Raw genomic sequence first — 26,632 nt, 5'->3', positions numbered from 1 at the left:
TAGACGCACGCATCAAGGCGTTCTGCCAACGAGCGAAGGCGATCGCTCAAGAAAGGGGATTCAGCCCCGGCAAATGCGATGCAGTGAAAGACGCTGCGGACTATGTGGCCGGTAACGTAAAAGATATGCCGGCAGCTAGCCAACTCCGCTTTCTAACGAGGTTAAGGCGTGACCTAGAAAACGGAAACAGCGAGACCTGGGGTGGGGTCTCATCGAACGGGAAGTTCGAAGATGGAGACCCGGTTCGGCACGAAATAAGAAAGGTTTGGGGGCCCGTTGGTCAAAGGAAAGGGAAGGTCCTGCTTCCGGGACGGAGCCGTATGACGCGAGAGTGTCACGTACGGTTCCTTTGAGAAGGGTGTGATACCACCACCTATCAGGCCCGACGAGCGGTCCACGGAGCTGCATCCCTACTCACCTGGTCTATGCACATCGCTCTCTCCAGGAGGTTGGCCGCCTATCCTAGATCTTCCCATTTCCAAGAAGATCCCGGGCTCGATCTGGTTTAGTATCAAGGTGATTCTTTTTCTGTTCCTATATATATGGGTCCGTGCAGCATTTCCACGATATCGTTATGATCAATTAATGGGACTTGGCCGGAAAGTGTTCTTGCCTCTATCATTAGCTCGGGTAGTCCCCGTTTCTGGTGTTTTAGTCACCTTTCAATGGCTCCCTTAATTATGTGCGAGGAATTGCCCTATTGAGTAATGGTGGGAAGCGGGCTAGCCCCCGAAAATGCCCCGCCCGTAAGTTCCTTTGTCGTTGGGGAAAAAAAAGAAAGAGATTTAAAAAAGAAAAGAAATTGCGTAAATTCTGCCTTTTTTGATCCCATGCTTTCCGTTGGTCAACAACCAACTAAATCTATACCTCTTCACTACTCGTACAGGTTTGACGGAGTGAAGCTGTATTGAGGGAATCTTTTTGTCTCAATCAATCAAGAATGCCCAATAAAAGTAAAAGACCCTTCTCTTCTATTTTTAAAGGAAGACTGTCTACTATTTATGAAGATTTCGCCGCCAGTCCTTCTCAATCGACCGAACCTTTTAACTACACGACTTTTATTGAGAGTTGTGGGACCAAGGGCTTTCCAGTCCTTAAACCTCGCCCAGTTATCGAGAAGATAGAGGAGAAATTAGGAGAGCCTATTGTTATCGAGACTGCCAAAAGAGGTTTCCCTGTACGAGGCCGTTACGAGAGGGAGAGCGACTATATACTACGCGCATTGAAATATTATTACAGTATAGGGGGACGGGCGGAGGATATCTTTAAAAAGCCAAAGAAAGACGCGCGTACAGACGACCCCGACCAAACTGAACAATTAGAAATAAGTGACCAAACTGAACAATTAGATCTAAGTGGCCCACCTGAACAAGTGGATCTAGTGAAAGATCTCGTCTCCAGCCCACCTGAACAATTAGAAATAAGTGGCCCATTTTCACAATTAGAAATAAGTGGCCCACCTGAACAATTTGAGATTGTGCCATTGATGGATTTTCCTATTGGAAACTTCTATTTTTCATTCACAAATCCATCTTTTTTTATGCTACTAACTCTCAGTTTGGTCCTACTTTTCTTTTATTTTGTTACTAAAAAAATGAAAAAGAATATTTCTTCCATATCCATAATTAATGGATATTTCAAGTAGAAGAGCTCACCTATTGTTTCACATTTGAATTTCTCTTACATTCTACGTTCCCGAAATGGATCCTATCAAATATTTCACATTTTCTATGATTATCTCTATTTCAGGTATTCGGGGAATCCTCCTTAATAGACGAAATATTCCTATTATGTCAATGCCAATTGAATCAATGTTATTAGCTGTGAATTCGAACTTTTTGGTATTTTCTGTTTCTTCGGATGATATGATGGGTCAATCATTTGCTTCATTGGTTCCAACGGTGGCAGCTGCGGAATCTGCTATTGGGTTAGCTATTTTCGTTATTACTTTCCGAGTCCGAGGGACTATTGCTGTAGAATCTATTAATAGCATTCAAGGTTAAAGATGACTCCTAGAGAGTTACCAAAATACGAAGTTCTCTTCTCCTTTCTTTCTCTTCTTTCTTTTTGATACTTGGTTGGCAGGGTCAGGGCCTTTCTCGCTGGGCGAGCGCATCCGATTCTAAAGTCCTTTCTTATTCTTAAACCACTTCCCGTTCAGTTGCTGAAAGATAGAGATCAGGCTTTCTAAATGAGATTGAGTTCCACGAATATGCAGGCTAGAAAGATGCTATTTGCTGCTATTCTATCTATTTGTGCATCAAGTTCGAAGAAGATCTCAATTTATAATGAAGAAATGATAGTAGCTCTATGTTTTATAGGCTTTATCATATTCAGTCGGAAGAGTTTAGGTAATACTTTCAAAGTGACTCTCGACGGGAGAATCCAGGCTATTCAGGAAGAATCGCAGCAATTCCCCAATCCTAACGAAGTAGTTCCTCCGGAATCCAATGAACAACAACGATTACTTAGGATCAGCTTGCGAATTTGTGGCACCGTAGTAGAATCATTACCAATGGCACGCTGTGCGCCTAAGTGCGAAAAGACAGTGCAAGCTTTGTTATGCCGAAACCTAAATGTTAAGTCAGCAACACTTCCAAATGCCACTTCTTCCCGTCGCATCCGTCTTCAGGACGATATAGCCATAAAGATGCACGTCTTAGTGGGGAAAAGATTTTGCCCCCGGTGTAGCTCGAAAGCAGAAAGAGTAGAATTCATTCGAGAGAGCTTGGTGGTCTTAAGAATGGTTCGGGTGGGGGATTCTCTTAAGAATAAAGAATTAGAATAGAATCTAATTCATGTTCATGTTAACAGAAGAGCGGATCCAATACCAAGACGCTTGAGAGAAAGGGCTAGCCTTGTATATACGCTATTTCTGTTTATGTCAGAGGTGCCCAAAGCTAGAAGCAAGATTTCGAGTAGAATATTCAAAGCTTTTGAGTAAGTAAGATGGATGGATTTGGAAGCAAGTGAAAGAACTAGTTGCATAGATATAGATATAGAGAAAGTCCTTTCTCTGAAGACGGTGATATTAGGGTTTTGAGATCGGTTCTGACGTCGAACAGGTTTTCGACCCGAAAGGCTCCACAGAGCTGTCGTATGCGGGTACTACGAGGCCCACGACTTTCTTGATCGCCTCATTCGGGTTAAGATGTGGCTAAAGTCTCTCCGAGGGTAGCGTATATTACGCTCGAGGTCTCTCGAGCCTCCTGTTGTACCAATGTCTCCGTTTTAGGGTTTAAGGAATAAGGTAATGAAATTCCGGTATGGACTTTTGTTGTTGTTACGACAGGCGGAGAGCAGTGCCCTATTGGTCTAATTCCTGCTTCCCCTTGGTATCGGTAAAGGGGCTGGTAAGCGCTTCCCGAATAGATTCCTTTCTCTTCCCCGGACACCGAACAAAGGGAACCCTGGCTTCACTTGTCGTAGTAAGACCCCCCCTCTATAAGCTTTCCCTATCACTCTGATGAACCTCTTTCCGCCTGTTCTCTAGAGTTCAAGAACAGATTCTTGCCTATCCCTTATTTGTCCATTAAGTCCGTTTTCCGCTAAAGGCAGCATTCAAAGCACCTATATTGTAATACGTAAGAGGAAGGACGACTAAGCAACTATGCTACTATTGGCACCCCAAACTAAAAACTACAACTGGAAATCCAACTTTAGGTGGTCATTATGATCAGAAACTCACTCTCTGGAGAATTTTATTGACCTCGCATATAACATGGGGAATCTGGTTAGCACCCATATTTAAGAATAAAAGAACAAAGACTTGACTGGACGGTATTCACGAGCAGATGACAAGCATGAGTGAAGAAGGGTCTTATGTTACCATTTTTGGTGGTAAAGAAGATGTTCTTGTTCTTCCATTCCCCAAACCCACTTCAGCTTTCAAGATTGGGTTGGTGTTCCGATAGGCGAGAGGTGTGAAGCCAGATCGTACTAAAGACAATGAAAAAATTTGGAAAATGATAGATTTCCAAAAAATAAGTAAAAGCAGAATGAAAGACAGTCCTATATTGACAAGGACGAGCTTTTTCACGAAGAAAGCTTCGCGCCCAACTGCTTGTATATCGATCGGAAAGAAGCAGCTGCAAATGCTATCAGTGGTTCTTCCTTCCTATCCCATCTATCTATAAGAGTTGCTTGATTCGCCCCCATCTTTAATAGGACTGGACTAAGTTCGGGCAGATCTCCGTCCCATTTCACGGATGCATCGCATTGAGAATTGACTCGTCGGATTAACCACTTAGACGGAGAGTCCCCCGTATTCCATTTCATTGGCAACTGAAATAGATCTAAACGGATTGCGCGGTACCCCGGACCGAAGAAATTTCCAAATGAATTGAAAAGAATATCAATATAAGGCCCAGATGTAACCTGTGCGGAGCAAGCCTACACTGGCCTGCAACTGCTTTCTCATTGGCTCCATTAGGGTTCGTAGTCTCATCCTGAAAAGGTTTTTTTCTTTCTCCGGATATACTCTCAACTTTCCCTGCTATCCTATCAACAGGTCAGTCAATATCAGTAGTGGAGGAAGAAGAGTAGTACCCTTTTTTCAGTTAGTCTTAATAGTTTAATAATTCAACTAGTGGTCTTCTTGCCTAAAAAAAGGAGTCAGCCCAACATGGGCAATGATAGACAGACCAAAGATTTACGCAGTCCTTGTGTGCTTGCTTTGTGCACCGGCACAGCAGAATTCGAAGCTGCTCGGCGTACTAGCCCTATAACGGAGTCAGACCCAACCAAACTCTCTTAGTATAAAGCGGAGCAGGACCGTTGGCCTGATCTGACTCCCCACCCAACCGCCCTGGCGTATGTTTCCGAATCAACTGCATCGTAAGCTGCTATAGCTCTTGCCAACTACCCTGGAAATGAAAAAGAAACTCTATCCTCAACCCTTCCAATCCTTAGTTCATGGTGGCAACTTCACCCCGTGCATCCTTTGGTTGTGAGCCCCGCCTAGAGGGAGGCGCTAAGGGAAGGGCGTAGCGTTAAATCTGCCTCGCCTTTCAGAGGTTTGGAACCCTTCTGTTGAGCACCAATTGGAAATCCAATCTGACTTCTAAAACGGAAGTGAGCACAGGTGAGAGGACCCCACTTTCCCGCATCCCTCTCCCCACGAGCAGAACACCTGAGATGCACAGCACGTGGGCCTTGTCTAACGAACGACGACTTTCGATTCTTCACTTCAAGGAGTAGAGTCGCTGCCCAACCCTACCTATATAAAAGAAAAAGAATCGATCACTAGGGGTCCCGAGCAATTCTACCTTCTTTCCATTATCCAACGCTCATGCGTCCCCTTTCTCCCACTCTTTTAAAGCTTTCAATAAAGCCTTCTTAGCTGTGGAAGCAGCAACCGGTCTGTTGGAAAGTTCCTGCATAAGTTGTCGGATCCTCAAAAAAAAGCTTTTCTGGGGACGCGCTGTTCAAGTCGAGTTTCCTTATTGTCCCTTCCAAGACATCCCTTCTAACTTCCCTATTTCCAAAGGAAGAAAGAAAGGTCGAAAGCTCTCTTTCGAGAGCCTCTTTTGTTGGGCTCGGCGGCCCCAATCGCAAGGCTAGATCCAGATCCCCCATAGCCTGTTCAGCATGAGGAATGGCTGGCGGAGCATCAGGATTTCCTTGATCCATTCTCAAGATCTCAGGCCCCCCTACCAACTCGCTCCCGGTGACATTAGGCACTACCTCATTTGGGCTGGAAATAATATAACTGTCCATAAAACAAATCATTGCTGTGTTTTCGGTCTCGTTGAAGAAAATGCAAACGAAATGACTTACTAGCCACAGTATATCCCCGACACAACCTACATTCACAAACGATAGTTGTTTAGAAATTGAAAAAAAAAAAATTGAGACTCTATTTTTTTTTTACGTATTATGTGATGTTTTGGGATTCTTATAGTTTCTATTATATAATAATTGGGATCATAGAGAAAAGAAAATGACAAAACAAAAAGGACAAAGGAAAAAGAATCGAATCTCACTCATTTTCAGGTAAGATTTACTTAGCTCGCTCCTTGCTCGCGGACGCGGAGCGGCATACCAATAAAAAGAAAAGCGTTATCGGATTGGAATCGATGACTTAAGCCTCTTTCTTAAGGGCCTTTAAAGACCGGCCATTATCGGACTCTTCTTATGCTTTTTTTTTTCACCGGGCTTGGATCGAGGAAAGCAGGCTTGACAGGCCCGAGTCTTCATTTGTAGGACTTTGTGGGATGGGCCCGTGCATGTAGGCTTGGGTCTTCTTAACGTGCGTCATTTGACGACTCAGTGCATGGATGTCATGAGTCCATTGGCATAGGCTTAGGCCATTTTTGTAAGTGGGCAGTCTTTGGCAGGCCTGGAGATTCAATTAAGGGGAGCAGTCTAATAAATCGACTGTTGGTGGCATCACGCTATCGTAGATTAGGGATGATAATTCAATATATCGGAAAGACGCTAGGCAAAAAGGTTAGTAAGAATAGGAATTGTTAGATTTCCTGTATCGGAGAGAGAAGCTGAGTCGGGATGAGGGAATTGTTTCTATGCTTTTCTCAGATAATGCGGGTTAAGAGTGAAGCTATCGCGCCTAAGGCGAAAGGCTCTGTTCGGCTCGATAGGTGGCAGGCTCAGAACAAGAGGATAAAGACAAGGGGGAAGTTTAGTTATTAAGTTCCTTTATTAAGGTAAGGATAAGATAAAGAGAGGAAATATATATATATATATAACTATTATTTTGTTAGACTAGTGAACAATAGCTAAAGAAAGTGAAAGAAGTAGAATCAAGCCATTCATCTGAAAAAAGCTTTTTGCTTTATTTAAAACTTCTCGAACTAGAAAGAGAAGCCCTTTTCAGCAGGCTTCCAGGTTCGCAACTATACTCGTCTCTTACTTTCCCAGCGGAAAGCCAGATAGAACTTTGACTAGAGCAAAAACCCGGAGCTTGACTTTAACTGGAAGAGCAGAGCATAAAGCGCCTACTTGACGAGCAGGAGCAGCGAATAAAGACAGACTTCCACACGGGAGGAAGTTCTGTTCTCTTTATGAGAAAGGCAGATACAAATGTTGAAAGAACTTTCATTTAACTAAGCTTTCTTACTTTCAACTTTCAGTACAGGTCTCTCCTCTATCTAGTAATCTCGGACGCTGTTGGTGCTTTATGTTGTCCGTGGGAAGGCAGTGGAAGAGAAAGAAAGTAGCTGCGATTGCTTGAAAAAAATCAGTTGAATCATCAGGTGGGATAAAAAAAAGGAAAGAGTGTACCTGCGCCGCTCGATGATCGGATGCGCAATCTTCCAGCTTCAGGGGCTTGATCAGGATTCGAGGATCCTCCTTGGTTTGGTCCTTCTTTCACTAATGGTCTCACCATTTTCTAGTAGTAGTAGTTCGCGCGAGGGACTTTTCTATCGCTTGCCCTTCCACACCACATTAATTAGGTTAGGTGGGTGTTGTTATTTTATTGATCCCCAAATTTTCGACCAGAGCACCGTTGTCTGCGAGAAAAATTTCCCATTCTTCTCGAAATTGAAAAAAAAAAATAGGGTCCAGACCCACAAATGAATAGGAAGCGAGGCGAGGGTCCTTCATTAAAGGGGGGAAAAGAGGGGTGGGCTTTGTTCTGGGGGGGCCGCCTTGCGCAGCTTTAGAAAGGAGAGAATGACTTTCTGAAATTCTCTCCAACCCTTTCTATCTATCTTTAGAAGTAGGGCGAGAGAAAGTCAATATGATATTTGCGTTGGTTTTTCCAACGAAACTAAGCACTTTTCTTCTTTCTCATTCGGAAGGCTCAGTCCCACACCCTGACTTCAATGATGGGAACAACCTCCGCACTCCGGCGCTCCACTGAACAACAGTTCTCCGCCTTACTATATTTAGAATAGTGGTCGATCCTTCGGGAGTTACATTCGTAACAACATTACATGTTATGTTCACGCGGTGATATTCTATCTTTCCAAGAGTACTACCCTGTACGTAGTCTATGTCTGGGGAGCATACTTGACAGGAGATAGACACAGGCGGTAGAGGGGTCCCCCACTTCGATTCCCGCCCCGTTAGCATCTACGATCCTAGATAAGGGATTAGTCCGTTAGGTCTTTTCGGTCCGGAGCCGGCTGGTAATGGACCTACTTACCTTGCTTGTAGACCTGCTGCGGAGCGAACCCTTGTTCTATTGGTTTGGTGGTTGCTACCAAGACGATTTCTTTATGCCCATCAAAGGACCTCGAGATGCTAATCCACGAAAAAGGATACGAGAAATTTGGAAGAACTCATATACGGAACGAGGGCGACCCGTGTAAATACATCGGTTTCTTACTCGTGCAAAGGAACTCTTTCTTGGCAACTTGGACAACTTAGAACGATGTTTGTCCCGCATATCACTAGGAAGATCGGGATCTTTACAAAGGGCTTTATAAAGCTTTCGTCTCAATTCATATTTAGCCTAGCCGCGAGCAATCTACGTTTGTGATCTCGTATATTTCGCTTCTCCGACATCTTACTGAGTTTCCCCCTCATCTTTTTGCAAAAAGCCGCTCCACGGTGGTAAAGTCTCATCTTGTGTGTTGGCCGAAGTTACAATAGTAACATTGAACCCTCGAATATGTTCGAAGATCTCGAAATGATCTTCCAGTTCGGGGGAGAATTCGCAAAATTCCGTTTCCATCGAGAATTGAATTGACCTTTCCCTTATTTCGAGCGGAGAATCTAACAGAGACATTACTGTGGATATTCTGACCAAAAAATGTGACATTCCATGCCCTCGGAGAGTGCTTTGTCGTGCTAGGTCACTGACATATCCTTTTTTGTCTTTATTTGACCCCAAGAATGGATTGGATCGAAACGACTTTCCTGTTGAAGCCCTTTGTTTTAATTTCTGGCCGCACGGAATCTCCATAGCCAATTTTCCATTTTTGATAGAAGGTGCTGTCTTTGGTACTACTATTATTTTACACGATCCAGGAACTTCCATAACGTTGGCGTGATTCGGTTTGAGCAACGGATCCTGACGTGATACATCCTCGTAATGAAAATAGAGTGGAAACATGAGTTGATCCATAATGAGTATTAGATTGAAGTTCTCTTAAAGAAGACCGCCAACTCCTATCCCGAAGATACAAAGCGCCCGGTCCTCTTCTCTTGTGTCGAAGTGTAGTGTAGTGTGGTGAGGTTTTGCCTCACAGAAAGAGTGGGAAATTGGGATCAAAAAAGGCAGAATTTACGCTCTTTCAAGTTCAAGAAAGAGATTAAAGTCCTTTATGGCCCTTTCAACCCGCCGAAATGGAAGGCTTTGCACTGTACCCAACTGGAGAATCTCCTTCAGGTGCAAAGCGTAAGTCCTTTCACTAAGCGCTTCTCCCATTGGGGAGAAGATGAGCCCCCTGATCTGGTGCCTCTTCGCAAGAAGAGACTCAACCGAATAGTCCCGTCCCACAAGTGCAGCTTGAATATGTTTTTCAATCTGCACTTGCGTATCAACAACGGAGTCTATCATTTCTTCCCTATAAGCTTTCCCCCATAAAACGGTTCTTAACCTACTCGCGAGCTCCGCTCGACGGGTGTCGTCATCGAGAAGCGGAGGGTGGAGCTCTGGGATCAGGGGCGGTTGATTATCCTGACCTGGGGTTGGAGCCGACGAGGAAGGTGAATTCCATAGATCCGTTTGGGAAATGGAATGAGTAGGGCTCACTTGCTGCACTTCCTCCCCAAGGTCCGGTGCAGGGGACATGTCCGAAAGTCCTCTGAAAAAAGAGGACGACGGGGGAGAGGCTGATGCGGCGGAGTCATTTTCCTCGGATAAGTTGAGGTACTTTTGCCAATTATCCGACCCCGACCCTGAATCCACCGCCCTTCCTCCAGCGGAATTATCCTCCATTTGAAAGCTGCTGCAACCGCCTACCAAAGCGACGAGCGAAAGAAGAAGGATAGGTATTTCCAAACCAAAGAGCCTAAAAAGAGCACGTAAGGCATGGAGTAAAAAAGAACCTTTGACCCTCTCTATAATAAGGTAGGGATCAAAGCCAATCCAATGAGACAGGAGACAGGTAGTCAAAACAAGGGTAGAAAGGAGAATCATAGAATGAATAAAAGGTAAGGGTCGAAGGACTTTTTGAAATCCGATCGGTGTAAACATGATATTCATTTTTCTTTGTCCTTTCTTAGCTTCCCCCAAAAAAAAGAGAAACTTGTAGGAAATCGCCGGTTGGATTTGGTTATCCAACCAGGAAAGGCATGGGGCTTTTGGGCATGGTAACTAAACACTTAGTTAGCGTTAGCTTTTTTTTTTTTTTTTTTTTTCGCCAACTCAGGTCTTTTATTAACATACGATATTATTTTGCCAACTCACAGGTGTAAGCGCTATAGTACAGTGTTGACTGGTGTGCTTTGGTGTAACCGGGGGGCTGGAACCAAAGAAAGATTGTACCCGGCGTCCCTTCCTCTCATCAGGCAGCTATCTCGAGCTCATTGAACACTAACCTTCTTCTTTTTCTTTTCTAATCGTCGAAATTATCTCAATTGTGCCCCACTGCCATTGGAGCACTCTCTGATACGTGTTCTGGAATTCTCCAATTCAGTGGAGTGGGGCTTACCTTGAAGCGGATTCCAATGTCATAGCTTTTGCCTTCCCCGCTCGCTCTGTTTTTTTTTATTCGGAACCCAGTTTCACCACTCTATCTCACTATGGCCACCCTGCTGGAGAAGATTACTGGACCACCTTCTCCCGTATTACTACCTTGTTTTGTTGTGCCAAAAGGAACTAAAAGCGTACTTTGCTGCTAATCTGGTAGCCATCTAGCAGTATTTCCTATTTTTTGACTTACTTCTTTCTCTTTCTGTTTTTGGGGTTTTTTCCTGTGATGTGTACCTCTGTCTTTGAAGAAACAGAGGAGGGGGGCCAGTTTAGGAGTCTCATTTTTTTGATTCATTCATTCATAAGGGTGTATGATAAGAAAAAGTACTCTTACTTGTTGCAGAAAGAAAAGTAGCATTTTACAAAGAGCTTTGATTCATTAAGATGAAAACTTCACACAGGAAGTGTATGTCACGTATATTTGTTAGTCTATTATTGTTGGGTTTTATGGGCCTCCATGTGTTTGTCTGTGTGTGGTTTCTGAGCTAGGAGCGCTTGGAATTTCAGTCCTACTCATTAATATACTCTAAAAAAAAGTGGCTCTCCTTCTCTTATGAGAGATAGGCGCTCTCTCTGCGGCCAATTCTCTTTAACAAAAAAGGCATTCCCTGATCGTAGACCATCCTTTCTTATCTTGACTTTATAAGTGAAGTCCTTTCATGCGCGAGGAACTGTCTGAAAGTGAAAGGCATCATTGGTAGGCGGCCAAGTGAACATTCCTGGGTGATTGAAGATAGGTAGGCGCAGTGAATCGGCAATCGGGCAATTCGTTAAACGATATCTGTATAATGAATACCTCTTCTGAAGCCATACCGCGAATCTCTTGTCTTCTGGTAAAGGGTCGGAATCAGTCCACAAATGACTTCCTTCTTCAAATTAGATCCCTTCCATCGGTCGCATCTGCCCTGTCTCAATCGGTCGAGCTCTATCGGTCAACTATAGGAAACTGACCAATAGCCCTTCTTTCTTTTGGTAAAGGTTAACGGTCCTCTTCAAACATTGGTGCATAACGGGAGGCTAGCTCAGTATATTACCTTTCCTGTAGTTCTTTAATTTAGGAGTTTCTTATTTTAGGATAGTAGCTTCGGTCGATAGGGTAAGCGCTCATTTCGTTCTTGCTTGCTTTCATTCTGTTATGAGAGAGAGCTGCTATACGTCTATTCTCTTTAGACAAATGACTGTCCGCTGGAAAATACAGAGTAGGATTCATCCGTGTGGTGAATGAAAGAACATTCATTGAATGAGTTGACGCTAAACCTCCTGCTCTTTAAGAGAGTAAAGGCTGTATGCATTACTGGATTAATTCGAATTAATAGTAATAGAAACTAGGGTCCACGTAGACTATTCAGAGGAGGTATGCTAATCAATGATCTACTGATGTAGCTGGTGTTACTGAAGCTTTTGCTAGATATGCTATTGGCTTAACTGGCTCTAAACCCTCCCACCGGATAAAGGAATGGAATTTCAAGTACAAGTAGTCGTCTACACTTAAAAGCTTTCTTGTCTTCACTGATCAACATTTAGTTTGGCCTAAGATTTTCTAAGTCCGACGCATCACTTACCTTTCGTCATCGTGGGTCCATAACCATTTTACTACCTATTTATGTGGTTGATATCTTGATCACTGGCATAATCACTCAGCCCTTGAGGATGCAGCTTCTACGGATTGAGGTTATTCCCCGCTAGAATGGGCCAGGCGGGATGGGGGAGCGGTCGAGCGTGCAAAGGCGCAAGTCGAGCAACGTATCTGAACTGAAATGTAAAAAAGCGTGGAAAAGAAAAGGTCGGCTTTTCTTTTTCTTTTATACCTTGATTAGACGGAACTACATGAAAGTCTGACGGTACTCCATGGAATCTAAGTCACTACACCTATCAAGTCTTCGGCCCCTCCCGGCCGGAGTTTGATCTTGGCGCCTTGACGGAACTACACCTAAAAGAACAGTGCTAAAGAGGAACTCCACCCTGCCCTAACCTAATCGTTTGGAATTCAACCTTTTAGCAGTGTATATAAACCAGAAGTAGTTATAGATGCAGACGATAAGTTATCGTCTTATCTTCATTTTATTTAAAGACCTTGTAGGGGTGGGAATAAGAATTTAGATAAGCTATGACTCCAGCATAAAAAAGAGCACATTAATCCCGGAGCTGTGGATGATTGAGACAGCTAGCTCTAAGATCTTTTTCGTAGTTTCCCTTTAATAAGTTGTACTCATTGGTTTTGCTGAGAAATGATTGGGAGAAGGATAGTGCACCATCCATCAATCCAATCGTACTATATCTGTCTACCCCATCCTGCCAAGTAAGAAGGTAGCCTTCATTCAATAGAATACCATCCTAAAAGAGAATCAGTACTCGGGAATACAATGACTCTATCCTTCCGAAAAAGTCCTCATCTTCTGGAGGCCAAGCCTTTCCTGAAGAAGCCATCAATCCCTTGAAGATGCTATCCATCTATTGCGACTCTTTCAATCCTAGGTCTATCCTTAATGAAAGTCCAAACAATAAGGCATCCTTGTCTTAAATCCTATGGTAGCGGTTCCTTCGAGTAAGAAAAAGGTACTCTTTCCCACGTTTGGTGACTTCCCTTCTGTGTAGACTGCCTAGCAGGCTTTCAGTCTTAGTACTATGGTGGCCGACCAGAATAAAATCCATCTTCGTGGGTAAGCTATCGAACAATCTACTTACCATCCCTCTGACGGTTAGCCAAGTACAAGTCCCTCTGCCTCTAACTCCGCATATAGTTTCCCATCTCCCAGTGGAGCCGAGCCATCTACTTCTCTAAGACCTGTTCCCAGGGATCCAGATCAATATGCCTCGGAGTGGGAAGGAAATTACCCCGGCCATCGACCTAATGCTTTTCCATCTATCTCGTCCGAACCGAGACCATCAAAAGTGGCATAAGAGCCACCTGGATTCCATTCCTTTGATCTATCTACTTCGTCCGAACCAAGTAGGTAGGCTCCATCTTATTCTATTTTTCCACTGTCCAGGGCCGTACCCTGCAGAACAAGGCCTTCTCTTTCGGTGCTAGGCGAGGTTTGGAACCCTACCATCTATTCTATATGCATCTCAATTGCTTCGCACCTCTGCTTGGAAACCTCCATACAACGCCCCTTGTTTTGTTCTAGCCGCTAACCATCTAACGATCTTCTTCCATATAATATAATAAGATAGATGCCTTCATCCCACCCACAACATAAGCGGGTGTGAAAGCCCATCTGCGCTTGCCAATGACCGGAAAGAAAGCGCTCTGCTCAAAGAAAGGCTTGAACAACGGATAACAGAACTTTATGCAGCACTTGCACCTCGCTCTTATAGTATAACATTCTTCTTATGGTCAGGGGTAGCGAGACCTGAAAGAAGCGTTAAAGAATCGAAGGGAAAAAAGAACAAGAAGTGCAGCTATCTCCGCCTCACAGCATCAGTTTACCGCACAATATTTTCGGTTCACTTCGTCACACTCTCGATTAACAGAAGGGGGATATGGTTCAACCCCGGTCCACAGGCTCTCGATCTTTATCTACAGGGTGCTTTTCACTCTCCCTTTCCCCCCTTTCTTTTGAATGCCAGGGATGGAAAAGCAAAGATCATATCTTGATGCGTGTATCGTACTGCTATCCAAACGAAGATTAATTACCTACCGACCATGTTCGTTCTCTGTGTTGGGCGGCTTTACGCTATCGATAGAGGAAGTTGATATGCGAGATGGACAAAGTCGGCTTCATCTAATGCTTGCTCTCATCTTGCGAAGAATGTTTTTAGTCCTTTTCCCTGTCTGTCTACTGAAAATGGCTTAGGAATAGGTCCCTGCCCAGTGGTTTTGGAATAGATCAATCCCTGCTTTGGCTGTCTCCTTCCATTCTTATCTTACATGTGCATTTCTGATTCAATTGCATAAGCCCTAGTTTCGACTGACGCAGCAATCCTTCCCTCACATCGGATTCACTTGTCCCACCCTCGCTTCCTCCTTGAAGGCCTAAGGAAGAGCCTATTCATGTACAGTTGATTCTCGAACAGTAAGAGCTAAGACTGATGCCCCTATTCCCTCCTATTCACTCCTTGGCCTTTTCTCATCCTTATCGTAGGGGACTAGAGCGAGCTGGCTAAGCCGCATCTTCTGCTTTCTTTGCATTTGGCATTTGTCCTGAAAAAAGCCCTTATTGCAAAGAGCTAGATTATTAGTTCTAACCTTTAGATTCACGTCCGGTAATGCTACATCTAAGAGCTTATTCTTCATGAAAATATCTGCGTCTTCTTGCTGCGGATTCGTGAAAAGAGCTAAGATCCGCTGCTATTTCCTAATTCCGTGCCACGGTACAGGATATTTGCCGATGGATGGAGTTGTAGTGGAAGTTTCTGTTGTTCCTCGTACGGTAAGTCACTAGAACGAGATAAGCCACTAGGTTCAGTAGTTAGATATAGTATTCACTAATCAGTGAAGCGCTAACAAAGTTGTCCGGGAAAGCATCTGACGAAGCAAGAAGTCCTTGAACTCTCCTTGGGCCTGTTGATCGGCTTGGAGTTCCATATCTCTGAAGAGTAACTGCTAGCGCGCAACGGCTTAACTTGACGTAGCCCAAGCTCTTGCTCAGCACAAATAGTAGCAAGCAAAGGGTTAAGTTATTCATTTCTCAAGTAGAGCTAGCTAGGAGTAGTTCCTCAATAGAAGGTGCTTTACTTCTTAACTTCTAAGCGTTGAGCTCTACTACAAAGGTACCTTTCGTTTTCTTATTAGTTGCTTGGCTTATAGGTATGGGTAGGTGCCTTAGTGGGATTGTCGATAAGCAAGACCTTGCAAGTCCTTTTTCTTGTTGGTTTCAATAGTATGGGAAATCGGGGGTCGAGTCTCGGGCGAGCGAATCTTCTTTCCGGTCGAGCTTAGACCTATCTTCCTTCCTTCCATAAAGAAAGGGGCTGTGAGTCTTGCCAGTTCGAAAGTGCCTTCGACGGAAGTCTTCAAACTCGCTCACATTACGATCCCTTTCCGGAAGGAGCCATGAAAGCTTCTATCGTTCCGAACTTTACGAAAGGAGGCTAGACCAAGGCAGAAAAAAGAGTTAGGCTTCAACTGATACCCCCATCTAGCGACATCTTTGGTGGACGATTCGGGGCGTATCACCTAGCTAACCTGGAGAAGGAAGGAAGAAAAGTCTTAGCCCCAACGAACTGATTCATGTTCTTGACAGGCTTCTTGACTCCACTGCTACCCACCCTGAGTCGACTATTGATCTGTCGCCCGAGCCCGTTTTCCTTTCGTAGAGCAGGGCACTCTTCGAATGTGGGTAGACTCCCTAGCAGTCAATAAGGCGACCTTTCGGAACTACTATTCCATTCTGCTTGTCGCCCACTCTTTTGATCCGCTAGCAAGGCTCTTTACTAAAGAAAATAGGATCTCCGATCGGAGTACTGGGAAGTCAGGATTGCAGAGGGGGATGAATCAAAGACGACTTCTCTCACGAGGTATGGTATGGAGCTTCTGACTTCCTTGTCATGCCCTTTGGCGCCAGCAACCTTTTGTAGGCTAATGAATCAGGTAGTCAGAGACTAGAAGGAGAATTTACTTATGGAAAGGGGGCAGGGCTAGAGGACGGTGTGGCTCAAGACGCAATGAATGGCTAAGGAAAGTCACCAGCTTAGGTGGAAAGCGCACTTCCCTATTGAATTGCGTTTGCGGGGCTTCTTGCCTCGCCATCTGTCTTGTCCGTCTGAATGATGGAACTCCCAATGGAATGGTTTTCAAACCTCTGCCTAAGGTCGAGTTACTATCTCTTCTTTAGCTTTAACTTGAACGCACGTGACTCACTCGACCGAAAGAGAGAAAAGACATTAGGAGCACTCATTCCTTGTACCCGGGGAACTGATTCATAAGGAAGGGGATCTACACCAGAAAAGGAGTTTACGGCCGGTTCCCATATAGACACTTTCACTCACATTGCTTTAGGCAGTACTCTTCTTACTAAAGAAGAAGACTTACTGAAAGAGGGAGCAAATCCGTCACTGGACGAGGAAGAAAAGGCAAGGAAGATCTGTACAAGATAGAAAGTCGATTAGAAAGCGTTAACAAGACTATCAGACCAAGAAAAGAACTGCGGGAGGAACAACTACCTAAGGCTTAAAATGACATAGAATAAGTGGAATCTCATGCAAACAAAACAGTGAGGGAGGTGGTTAACCGGTGCTTAGAGAACTACCTGGGATGCTTTACAAGCGATATTCCAAAGGAATGGGAACATTGGTTACCATGGGCAGAATAGTGGTACAATACCACTTGAAATTCGGAAACCAAACAAAGAGCGTTTGAAGTGGTATATAGGCGCCAACCACCCCTAATTAGGTCCTATACTCATTAGTCCGACAAAGTGCATCAAGTTGATTGCGACTTACACTAGGGATTGTGTTTGCAACTTTGAAAGGAGCTCACTATCAGGACGGACGGGTATAAGCGATTCGCGATAAGCTATAGTTTTTATAAAAACTAGAACCATACCGCTTTGAACAGAGTCTCCCTCTTTGACTAGTGCTACCTCCGGTGAAAGGAATGAAGATCTTGCATATAGGCAACCGACTGACGTATACAAACTGAAAAAATAAGCAACTAAAAAAGCTAGTGGGTTGACGAATCGTTGCTTTACACAAATAGCTAATATTACTTGAGTTGTAAGTAAAAAAAAGGCTAACCAGCTTTTGTCCAGGAAGCACAACAAAAGAATAGTAATAGGCAGAAGCAGTGGTAAGAAGGCCTATCTCAAGTGAAATAAATAACAATAGCATTCAGTTGTCTTCACAACGGGGCAACAACCCTGATTTTGCCAACTGAGGCCGCGAGCTCTAATGTTTTTTTTGTTGGGACCACCAGATTGAAGGAAACCTCATGCATGCTTTGTCACCTCTGCACTATCTCGATTAATCGCCTTTTGCGCATGCATAAAGATGTCTCCTTGTTTTATATGTCACTCGATGACTTGAGTAGGAGCTTTCCCTTTCTTTCCCGTCTGTGCTTTCCTCTCCTTCTTTGCCTTCTTTGAATAAAAAAGGCCAGGAAGTCAGCCAGTCTGTTCTTAATAAGGGTAAGCCAGTACGGTACGCAAGACGGTAATCCTTCTTTCTAAGAGTCCTCAGTCCTAGGGTCCTCGTAGCCCATTAGGAAGAAGGGGAACCGAAGCTCTATGTCCTTGAAGAGATGATAAAAGAGAGAAATACCGCTTTACGAGATGAAAAAGACCGCTAGGCGAGTCTGAGAAGGAATGAATAGGTCCAGGGTTCTTCCTACATCAATTGGTTGGAAAGGCGAAATCACGTACTTCTGAGGAGGTCTGACTGACAGAGCTTGGTTTTTCTTCCTCTCCTTTCAGTCGAGTGACTTCGTACCTCTCCTCGAGACCTCTTTCACTGAGAACAAATTCAATGTCTTTACGCAGGTGAGCAGTCCTATATTATGCCCTTCAATGACATTGTCTTTCGACCGTACGACATTACTGGAATTCCTTTTTGGTGATCTAAATCATCGTATGTAAGATAGCGCGTAGCATTTCGCTAAGAACCAAGACTCACGATCTACTAAGCTTTATATTGATTCAAAGCCAATCGTGACTGACAGGAAATTTGACTACACAACGAGTAGTACACGCATGTGTTAAACATATAGATGAAGTCACTTCAAAACGAACCACCTATGAGCTAAAACTTGACACTTAGATAGAGGAGGAAGTAGAAAGAAAATCTTTATACGCTATTATCATCCAATGAATTCATTGCAACACCACGAACAATGAGACTTCTGTCTCGCTTACCTGCCCGACGGGTAGACCCAATAGAATAAATAGAATAAGAGGCTTGACCTAGAGCTCTTCTCTTCCCCCTGAAAAAAATAGGATGTTCATTTGGCATGAGTAGCCTACGAGCCCTTACTTGATGTCTGCGCTAACTGCCCTATAGCTGGTGAATCCTTTGAATCATAGGAATGGCAAAATCAGTAGATACCGGGCTTGGAACATCTCACCACACGCGTACTAAAAGCGCGATCTTGAAACTAGAAACTCTGGTTTGGAACAAATGAGCGGATAGGCTTGACGAAGTTTAGGAAAAATGCAAGAAGAATTTTTGCCGTTCTGTCTTTCGCACGGAAGTCTGTCTGTCTTCATTCCAATCATCGTAGTTCGATCGATCAACTACGCCCATCCAATCTAACCATCTCTCCTGAAGCCCTTTCCCTTCTAGTATAGTAGCCCTTCATCGTTATTGAAACATAGGTCCTCGGCAGGCGGGAACAAAAAGAGAAAGAAGAAGATAGAAAGGTTCGGTCCCAGTTGGTCTCGTCTATGGATTTTCTTTCCCTATCCTATTGTCGAGACGAATGTGGCCATACCCAGAGGACTATCGCATCAGCAAGACGACTTTCTAGTCAGATCCTTCCTGCGCTTCGGATATGAAGAATTTGATCGTAGGAAAGATGAAAAAGGCCCCCTCTTTCTCCAGAACTTGGACTCAATCCACATCCCTTGCTTGAACCTTCTACACCGAACTCAATTCAATAAAGTTTCCCCGTCCGATAGGTGCTATATATAGTGGGCGATTTACCTAGTAATCGGCATTCGGCGAAGCAACTTCTTTATTCTATTCGCTACCGGTTTTGGGTCTTATTAATCTACAATAATCGATAAGAAAATCACTGCCGCTGTCAGCTACAGACCCAGAGTAGGACCTAAACAATGAACTCTTCTCTTTGGCAACAAACAATCAAAGTCAAACCTTTATGAAGACGAGCATACGATGTGACTTGAACCACGCCCTCACTTCACGTCTTCTGACAGCGGTTAGAACGGCAATGACTCTATCTTTCTCCTCTGATTCCTATCGAGTTGCCCAAAGGCTTCTCTTCTGACTGTGCTCGTTGGGGCATTAAGCCTAGGTTTGGAACCCCTGCCGCGGGCTCCCCCTTCGTCTTTCTTTTGGTGTGACTGTTTTTCTATCAATATCCGGTGATCAAGAAGAGAATGCCGTAATGGAATGGGCGAGGCCGAGATTAGATTGACTTCCCCTCATCCAGTTCCTAGTTTCTAAGCTACTGATGAATCTAGCTATGAGGGATTCCTCATCTCATAGATGAGGGTCGAAACGAAAGAAGGCAGGATTTTGATACCTCAACTTGATTTGTTGATTGCTTCTTTGGTTGATTGATTCTTGAAGACAAGCATACAGACAGTGACACAGATCCATTTCTGCTTTCATTTCCTGCTAGTTTGGTTGCACTTGGGCTTAAAAGCGACTTTCCAATCTTAATCTTAAGGCTATTGGTATTGCTTCAACCCACTTGGTGAAGTAGTCTGTAGCGGTGATAACAAAATGGTGACCATGACTAGAAGGGAAAGGCGGAGGTACGAAAGAGGGTTCGCTAATTGGATTTCCACTCATAGAAAGCCTGAAGTTCGTCCTCAACTGCTAACAGTTCCAAATGCCCAAACAGGGAAGAAGAAGTGGTATCTGTTATAGATCCAAGGCATTGATCACATACTCCTTATCTCACCTGCTGCATTCTCAGTTTGGCAAGGTTAGAGTAGGTGAGAGCTGGAAGAGTATCTGTCATCTGTGTGATGCTTCAATGACTTCCAAATCTGTGGCTTTGGTTAGGTGGATCAAGCCACCACTGCTCTTTGTCAAGCTTAATAGTGATGGTCGCTGTAGAGATGGTATTTGTGGAGGTGGTGGTGTTGTCAGAGATAGTATGGGTGCTCTTATTATGGCTTACTCCATTCCCTTGGGTGCTGGAACCAGCAACTGGGCAGAAGCAAAGGCCATGCTTTTTGGCCTTAAATGGTGCATTGAAAGAAGGTACAGGTTGGTGATAGGGGAGACTTATTCCTTATTGCTGTCAAGCTGCACTTCACGAATGTGCCCTATGCTGTTGAAAGCCTAGCTCATCCTCATCCATCCTAGTTAGCAGTTCCAGCTCCGTATCAAGGTCACTATCATCAATATCGATCTCATCAAGAAGAAAACCTTTAGGCTTCTTATCCAGGAACTTGTTCAGAAATACCGTAATGAAAGGAAGATAGGAGTTTGTCGCTAGGTATTTGACCAAATAGGATCGTCCAGTTCCTATGGAACCTATCACTAAAATACCCCTAGAGGGTGGATAAGGCTAAGCGGAGCGAAAAGGGTTTTCCATGAAAACGATTTTCCCCACACGAAGTTTGTGAATAAGTGATTGTCTGATAATGAGCAAGGAATATCCGTCTTTCTGCTAAACAGGATGGATTGAACTCAGAATTCATTAGATGCTTTTTATGAATGTCAACTAAGTATCGTAAGTAAATTGCTCCCGGTTGTTCAATCATTTGATAACCAGAGTCATTCTTTGATAAATGATCACTATGAGTCAGACTCAATAGAATTTGATCAATCCTATTTTCTGTCGTTAAGGTGGAGAACTGAACCAAGAATTCTCTTTCTTCATCCTCAATCGAATCACTGTTCGCGACCCAGGATTCTATTTTATCATCAATCCAATCCCCGTTTTTTCTTTTTCTGAAAAATGAATAGATCTCTTTACTTGTATGACTTAGATGTCTCGTATTTTCTCGAAAAAGTGATTCTATTGATGGGATTTGGTATGAGATCGATGATCTCGATGAGATTGATATTCCAATCTTTCTTCTTAGAACGTATTGATTTGACCCCATAAGCGGGGCCAAGCATGTTGCCGCCAGAAGCAAAACCCCGTATAGAATCTCCTAATTGTTCCAGAGCTACTAGAAAGGGATTCTTTAACCAGAAAGAATTCGGTTCAGATGGAGGATACCTATCCAGAAGTTTTCGCAACTCAATCATAGATGATGGAATCATCAAAGATTTGACCTTTTCGAACTCTGTCTCTAACTCACTAGAGGCACGGGAAACAAAGAGAAGATGTGTACGAACGAGAGTTGTTGAAACTAGCATATTGGAAGATCAATCGGCCAAAATAAGCATGAGCGGCTACGATATTCTAAGTTTCTTCCTCTTGACCGAATCTGTAACCTTCATTAGCAGATTCATTTTCTGTGCTTTCCCTGATCAAACTAGAAGTTACCAAGGAAGCATGCATAGCACTGAATAGGGAGCCGCCTTTTACACCAGCTAGGCCTAAGATGTGAAATGGGTGCATAAGGATGTTGTGCTCAGCCTGGAATACAATCATGAAATTGAAAGTACCGAGCTCTACGTTTGAAACTTCAACACAGTCATTCCTTAGTAGCTCGTTGCTACAACTTCTATTTAGCTCGTTCCGTGCTTACTCACTTCACTCGCTCTCGTTCAGTAGCGGTTCTTCATTCTTTAGATAGCCGCGCGAGAGCTCTGAAATTCCATTCAGTTCAGGTCCTTAGTTCCAGTCGAATCGCGAGCAAAGCTCGACACTGCTAGCGAAGCTCTACGACAGAGCATATCCATTATTTCCATTATAGAGCCAATCACACTGCGCTCTCTCTTTACGGCCGGTATGTAGAATCGTCGGAGCGAGCAGAGCAACGGAGCAAAGTGGGCTGTTTGAACTTTGACTCTTATCTGTAAGTAAGGAGCTGAAAACAAGTCCTTAGGAGGGCCCTCATTCTCAATGCAAGCTAGCTCTTACTTGTGTTTAGTGAGGAGGCTACCTAACATACAGGTGACTGCCCTGGATTTCTTCCTTGGGTAGGCCATCCGTGAGTGATAGAACACAGGGAAAGAAAGTCGTATAAGAACGAGGCGGACTCTGCCATCTCTTTCTGTTCGCTTCCAGAGGTGCTTAAGTGGTCATTATCCGGGTGAAGGGATGGGCTGGGGTAGGTAAGGGATTGTGGAACTTTGGTTTTATTTAGCGAGGAACCCTTTCACTCGGCGTCGAATGATCAAAGCTAAAAGCTTTAGGCATCTTTTGAGCATGTTCAGCTTCCAAAATTCCTGGAGTCCTACGCTACGGCATTATCACAGAAAGAAAACATGGCTAGTAGATAACTATTTTCTTATTGTAGAAAGCGATCAGTTCTTTTGATCTTGTTCGGGCTTGGAAAAGCTTCCTTTTTCAATTCCAGAAGTGGAGGAGCCTATGTAGAAGAAGCTGTAGAAGAGCACCACCACGGTTCAGGTCCCGACACATGGGGGATTAATTCAGCTGCAAGGATCGTGAATCAAGGGAAGAATGAGACCATAATTTGGAAGTCGCCCCCGACCGAGACCTAGATGGCAACCTAACCGAGTACGTCATAATTGAGAAAGGGAAGACCCACCCCCCCAGAGCCAGAACACAGGCGCCGACCTCTCCGCCACCAGCACAAGTGAATAAGAAAGGATCACGTCGCCAAAGGTGGCGGTATCACCGTCTACAGGTCGAGTCATGAGATCTAAAGTGCAAATACTCGACGCCGTGAATCAAGAAATTCGGGTGATATACATACGAAGGCGTTGGTCCATCGGTGCCTTAGGGGAAATCATCTGCTTGCTCGGTCACTTTCGTGATAAGGCGCTTAAAAGGATTCTGGATTATATATATTTTGGGAACTAAAAGAGTGGCTGGTTGAAGGGAAAGATAAGCCCTACCCACTATCCTTTCCCAAAAAAAGGGGGCCCGTCCTCGAGAGGACTCAAACTACAACTTATATTTAACTAACCAAAACCACCTCCCCCCATTATTGTTAACGCAATATGTACGGCTTGCGCAAAAAATTCACTATATATTCATAATTATTGGAAGCAATTATAGATATATGACAAGAGCTGTAAATTAGCTTCATTTTGTTCTCCTAGAAAAATCTTTATTACATTAAGTGTAGTGTGTCCTGCTGGGAGTGGAATTAAAGCTAGTAAAAAAAGGGGTCCAGAAAAGTGTGGCTGATTTGTTCTTTTACCATGTCAGCCACACTCTCATTTAGTCGATCTTGATAGTCCGAATACGAGAAGTGTCTTAATCTAGACACTCTCTAAGTTGATAGGATCCAAATGAAAAAAGGAAATACAATGGTAGGATTTGCCATCTTTCTTATTAAATAATGAAAAACCAATTGATCGGGAAAGGTCTTGTTCATGGTGGTAAGCGAGGGAGGATTTAGTAAAGGGATAATGCCGCTTTATACTAATATAGTCCCGAGTTGGTAATTAGAGTTAGAAGCTTCACAGCTTCCTCCACTCACCTCCACGGGCGAATAGAGTCTACTAGACTAGCCAAGAAAGAGTGAGGTAGACTATATTCTAGGTCATTCGGAAGGGCTCCGTATAGTTTTGGGGTGTAACGTTGTGGTTGTTCCCTCTCCTTTCAGTCGAGTGACTTCGTGCCTATCCTTACCGAGAAAAAGGAGTTCCAGAGGCATCTTCCATTCATATCTATTTTGGTTTTTCCGCACCATATTTTGATCTGCCTCTTCTTCGATCCGGAATTCCCAGCAAATCCTTGACTCCTCGAATACAATGGAATTTCACACCTGGCGAATCTTTCACTCTACCTCCTCTTATTAAGACCATAGAATGTTCCTGCAAATTATGACCTTCGCCTGGAATGTGAGCAAATATATCATGTCGATTGCTCAACCGTACTTTGGCTATCTTACGTGGAGCTGAATTAGGTTTTTTCGGTGTTCTCGTTGAAACACGCGGGCATACTCCTTGCTTCTGGGGACATTGATCCAAAGCTCGAGTACGGTCCGTGCGCCGTTTTTCTTCTCTACCATGACGAATCAATTGATTTAATGTAGGCATCGCTCTTTCCTTTGTCCTTCCCCCCTATTTTTGCCCTATCACTAGTGGTTACTCCCGATCCGAAGCACCCCTTTTCCATTCATAGAGAGATCCAATCGTCAAAATCAATAAAAAGGCCATCATGGACCAAGATCCAAATGGATCAATCTTGTTGGGAGGTACTGCCCAAGGAAAGGAAAAGGTTACTTCCGGATCAGGAATAATAAATAAAATGGAAACAAGATAAAATCTTATATCAAAACGACTTCTGGCATCACCGGAAGGATCGAAACCACATTCGTAGGCCGACAATTTTTCTGGATAGGTCGAACTATTGGAAGAAAATAGAAAAGGAAGACCGAGTGGGATCAAAGAAACTAGCGGGCTGATCACTAAATAGATACAAATAGGTGCAAATTCTGACATCACCACAGAAAACTTGGTTCTTTCGCTCCTTGCTGGCGGAGCGGCATACCGGAAAAAAAAAGCAAGAAATAGGAACGAAGTAATTCGACCAAGAGGAGAGGAACGAAGAACGAAACTTTACGACAGCTTTTTCGTAGACGTTCGACTTGCATGTGTTAAGCATATAGCTAGCGTTCCTTCGTAGATCTCCGGATTTCACCCTAACCCAAGAATTTGCTTTATATAGGGAGACTCGTGCCCGCGTGCTGCAAGATCGAGTTTTACTTGCTCAACGAACTCGATTTCCTTTATGTCTTTCTCTACCGGGCCCCATTCGGGGTTTTTGTCCAGTACCTCTCGCTTCTCGGAAAAGAAATCCATAAAGTCCTCGGTAGGATTGGCAGCATCCCCCCTCAAGGCACGATTCCGAGAAAGAATCTCTTGAAAGAGAAAAAAACATTCATGTTTTCTCTCCCTGATTTGCAGGTCTCTGTTCTCGAAACAGAGTAACCTGCAATACTCTTTCTGAGAGCCAGAATTGTTCAGGGTGCTTTTTACTTCTTCCCAATAGGCTCCTTTTGCTTTTTCAAGCAGAAATACGCTATTTTCCCTTTCGAGCTTTCTTATTCGATTAAGCATAGAGGTCTCCATACTCTCATTTCTTATTAGAAAAAAAGGTTCTCGATGCCCTACCTGAAGCCCCATCGCAGGGTCCCCATTTTCCTCTACCCGAAATTCTTGGGCAAGGGGAACCTGCGGGTTCGCCCCCTGTCTCCCGCTCAAAGTTTCTTGTAAACCTGTCACAAAAGGCGCGACAGCTTCTAGTAAGTCGTTCATTTTTGTATTTTAGAATCGATTCCGCCCCTAAGGCTAGCTCCTACTCCTCCTCCTTCTCCTTTAGGATAGGATCCTCCTTGGTCTTACATAACAATAACACAACACTCATAACAATAACACAACACTCTCGGCCGCCCAAGAGGACAATCTCTCAAATACACATGTTGGTGTTGTTGACCCGTTTTTCTTTTCTTTAAAAAATCTCTTTCTTTTTCTTTTTTCGATTTTTCGTTTTAGAATAGAGAAAGAGTCGAAACTAAGGGTACGCTCTCTAGAAGATTTGCTCGGAGCTTTTTGGTCGCCTGCTATCTTATCTTGAAACCTCTTTGCTTGCGGGGGCAGGAGTGGAAAGAGCGCTTCGCGAAAGAATCGTGTGGCGCGGTGAAAGGTTTCCCGTTGAGGTTTCCGACCCTCCAGGTCTCCACCTACTTGTGGAATAGGGGGGGTTCCTTGATATTAAGGTGTCAAGGCGGTCGAAGAAGGCCACAGGTGGAAGCAACCGATGCCTTGATCATTCAATTGACTCCTTGCTGCCAGTCCGTGCTTGCTGTCATGCTGGCAAAAGCAGGGGTTTCGGTCGGTTTTACCTACTATTGGATTTGAACCAATGACTCTCGCCGTATGAAAGCGATACTCTAACCGCTGAGTCAAGTAGGTCAAGCTGAGTCAAGTCACCCTATAAGAGAAAGCCGCGCAACCAAAGTAGCCCTTACTATACAAGGGGGGCGGAGCGTTAAGAAAGAGAAAGCGTTATCACTATACGAAATGAAGCAGCGGCTAGCACGCTAAGCTAAGATCAACCAATGTTCGAACGCGGAGCCTTTCTTTCTCGGTCGTCTGTCTTAATCTTAATAAGCGGATTCCGATTCATGCAGTCCTTCTCTGCTGCATTGGTCTTTTCACTCCCCACTCTCCACCATAAAAAAATCTTTCCACTATATCTCAGGAGTAGTCAAAGGAAGTACGGCGGGTCCGAGTAGGAATAAATTGATTAAGAAGTAGGGCATACAACAATGGAATGGATCAATTCATTCAACAAGATCTGTTCGGATCAGACCAGGATGAATGGGATTGGTCTGACCTCTCGCTCGGATGTAAGAC

The 26,632-nt window shown here is 44.0% G+C and overlaps 5 protein-coding genes, 1 non-coding gene and 1 pseudogene across 6 annotated transcripts; 2 read left to right on the top strand and 5 right to left on the bottom strand.

Annotated features, from left to right (window-relative positions):
* The first annotated feature begins 1,700 nt into the window (after positions 1 to 1,700).
* nad4L (NADH dehydrogenase subunit 4L) lies at positions 1,701 to 2,003 on the top strand. Its single transcript has one exon. It carries the CDS (start codon positions 1,701 to 1,703, stop codon positions 2,001 to 2,003), a length of 303 nt encoding a protein of 100 aa, YP_009430448.1.
* A 188-nt stretch (positions 2,004 to 2,191) lies between these two features.
* Positions 2,192 to 2,788, top strand: atp4 (ATP synthase subunit 4). The gene has a single exon. It carries the CDS (start codon positions 2,192 to 2,194, stop codon positions 2,786 to 2,788), a length of 597 nt encoding a protein of 198 aa, YP_009430447.1.
* A 5,314-nt stretch (positions 2,789 to 8,102) lies between these two features.
* Positions 8,103 to 8,472, bottom strand: rps14 (annotated as a pseudogene).
* Position 8,473: 1 nt separating this feature from the next.
* Positions 8,474 to 9,022, bottom strand: rpl5 (ribosomal protein L5). Its single transcript has one exon. It carries the CDS (start codon positions 9,020 to 9,022, stop codon positions 8,474 to 8,476), a length of 549 nt encoding a protein of 182 aa, YP_009430446.1.
* Positions 9,023 to 23,938: 14,916 nt separating this feature from the next.
* Positions 23,939 to 24,310, bottom strand: rps12 (ribosomal protein S12). Its single transcript has one exon. The coding sequence runs from the start codon at positions 24,308 to 24,310 to the stop codon at positions 23,939 to 23,941; it is 372 nt and encodes a 123-aa protein (YP_009430445.1).
* Positions 24,311 to 24,358: 48 nt separating this feature from the next.
* On the bottom strand, positions 24,359 to 24,715 carry nad3 (NADH dehydrogenase subunit 3). The gene has a single exon. It carries the CDS (start codon positions 24,713 to 24,715, stop codon positions 24,359 to 24,361), a length of 357 nt encoding a protein of 118 aa, YP_009430444.1.
* A 1,400-nt stretch (positions 24,716 to 26,115) lies between these two features.
* Positions 26,116 to 26,188, bottom strand: trnM(CAT). The gene has a single exon. It is a non-coding gene; the product is annotated as a tRNA-Met (tRNA).
* Between the last annotated feature and the right edge of the window lie 444 nt (positions 26,189 to 26,632).

The sequence above is a fragment of the mitochondrial genome of Solanum lycopersicum (assembly GCF_036512215.1).
Source record: "Solanum lycopersicum bio-material TGRC:LA1421 mitochondrion, complete genome".
NCBI classification, from domain to species: domain Eukaryota; kingdom Viridiplantae; phylum Streptophyta; class Magnoliopsida; order Solanales; family Solanaceae; genus Solanum; species Solanum lycopersicum.
This window is presented reverse-complemented; position numbering and strand designations above follow the sequence as displayed.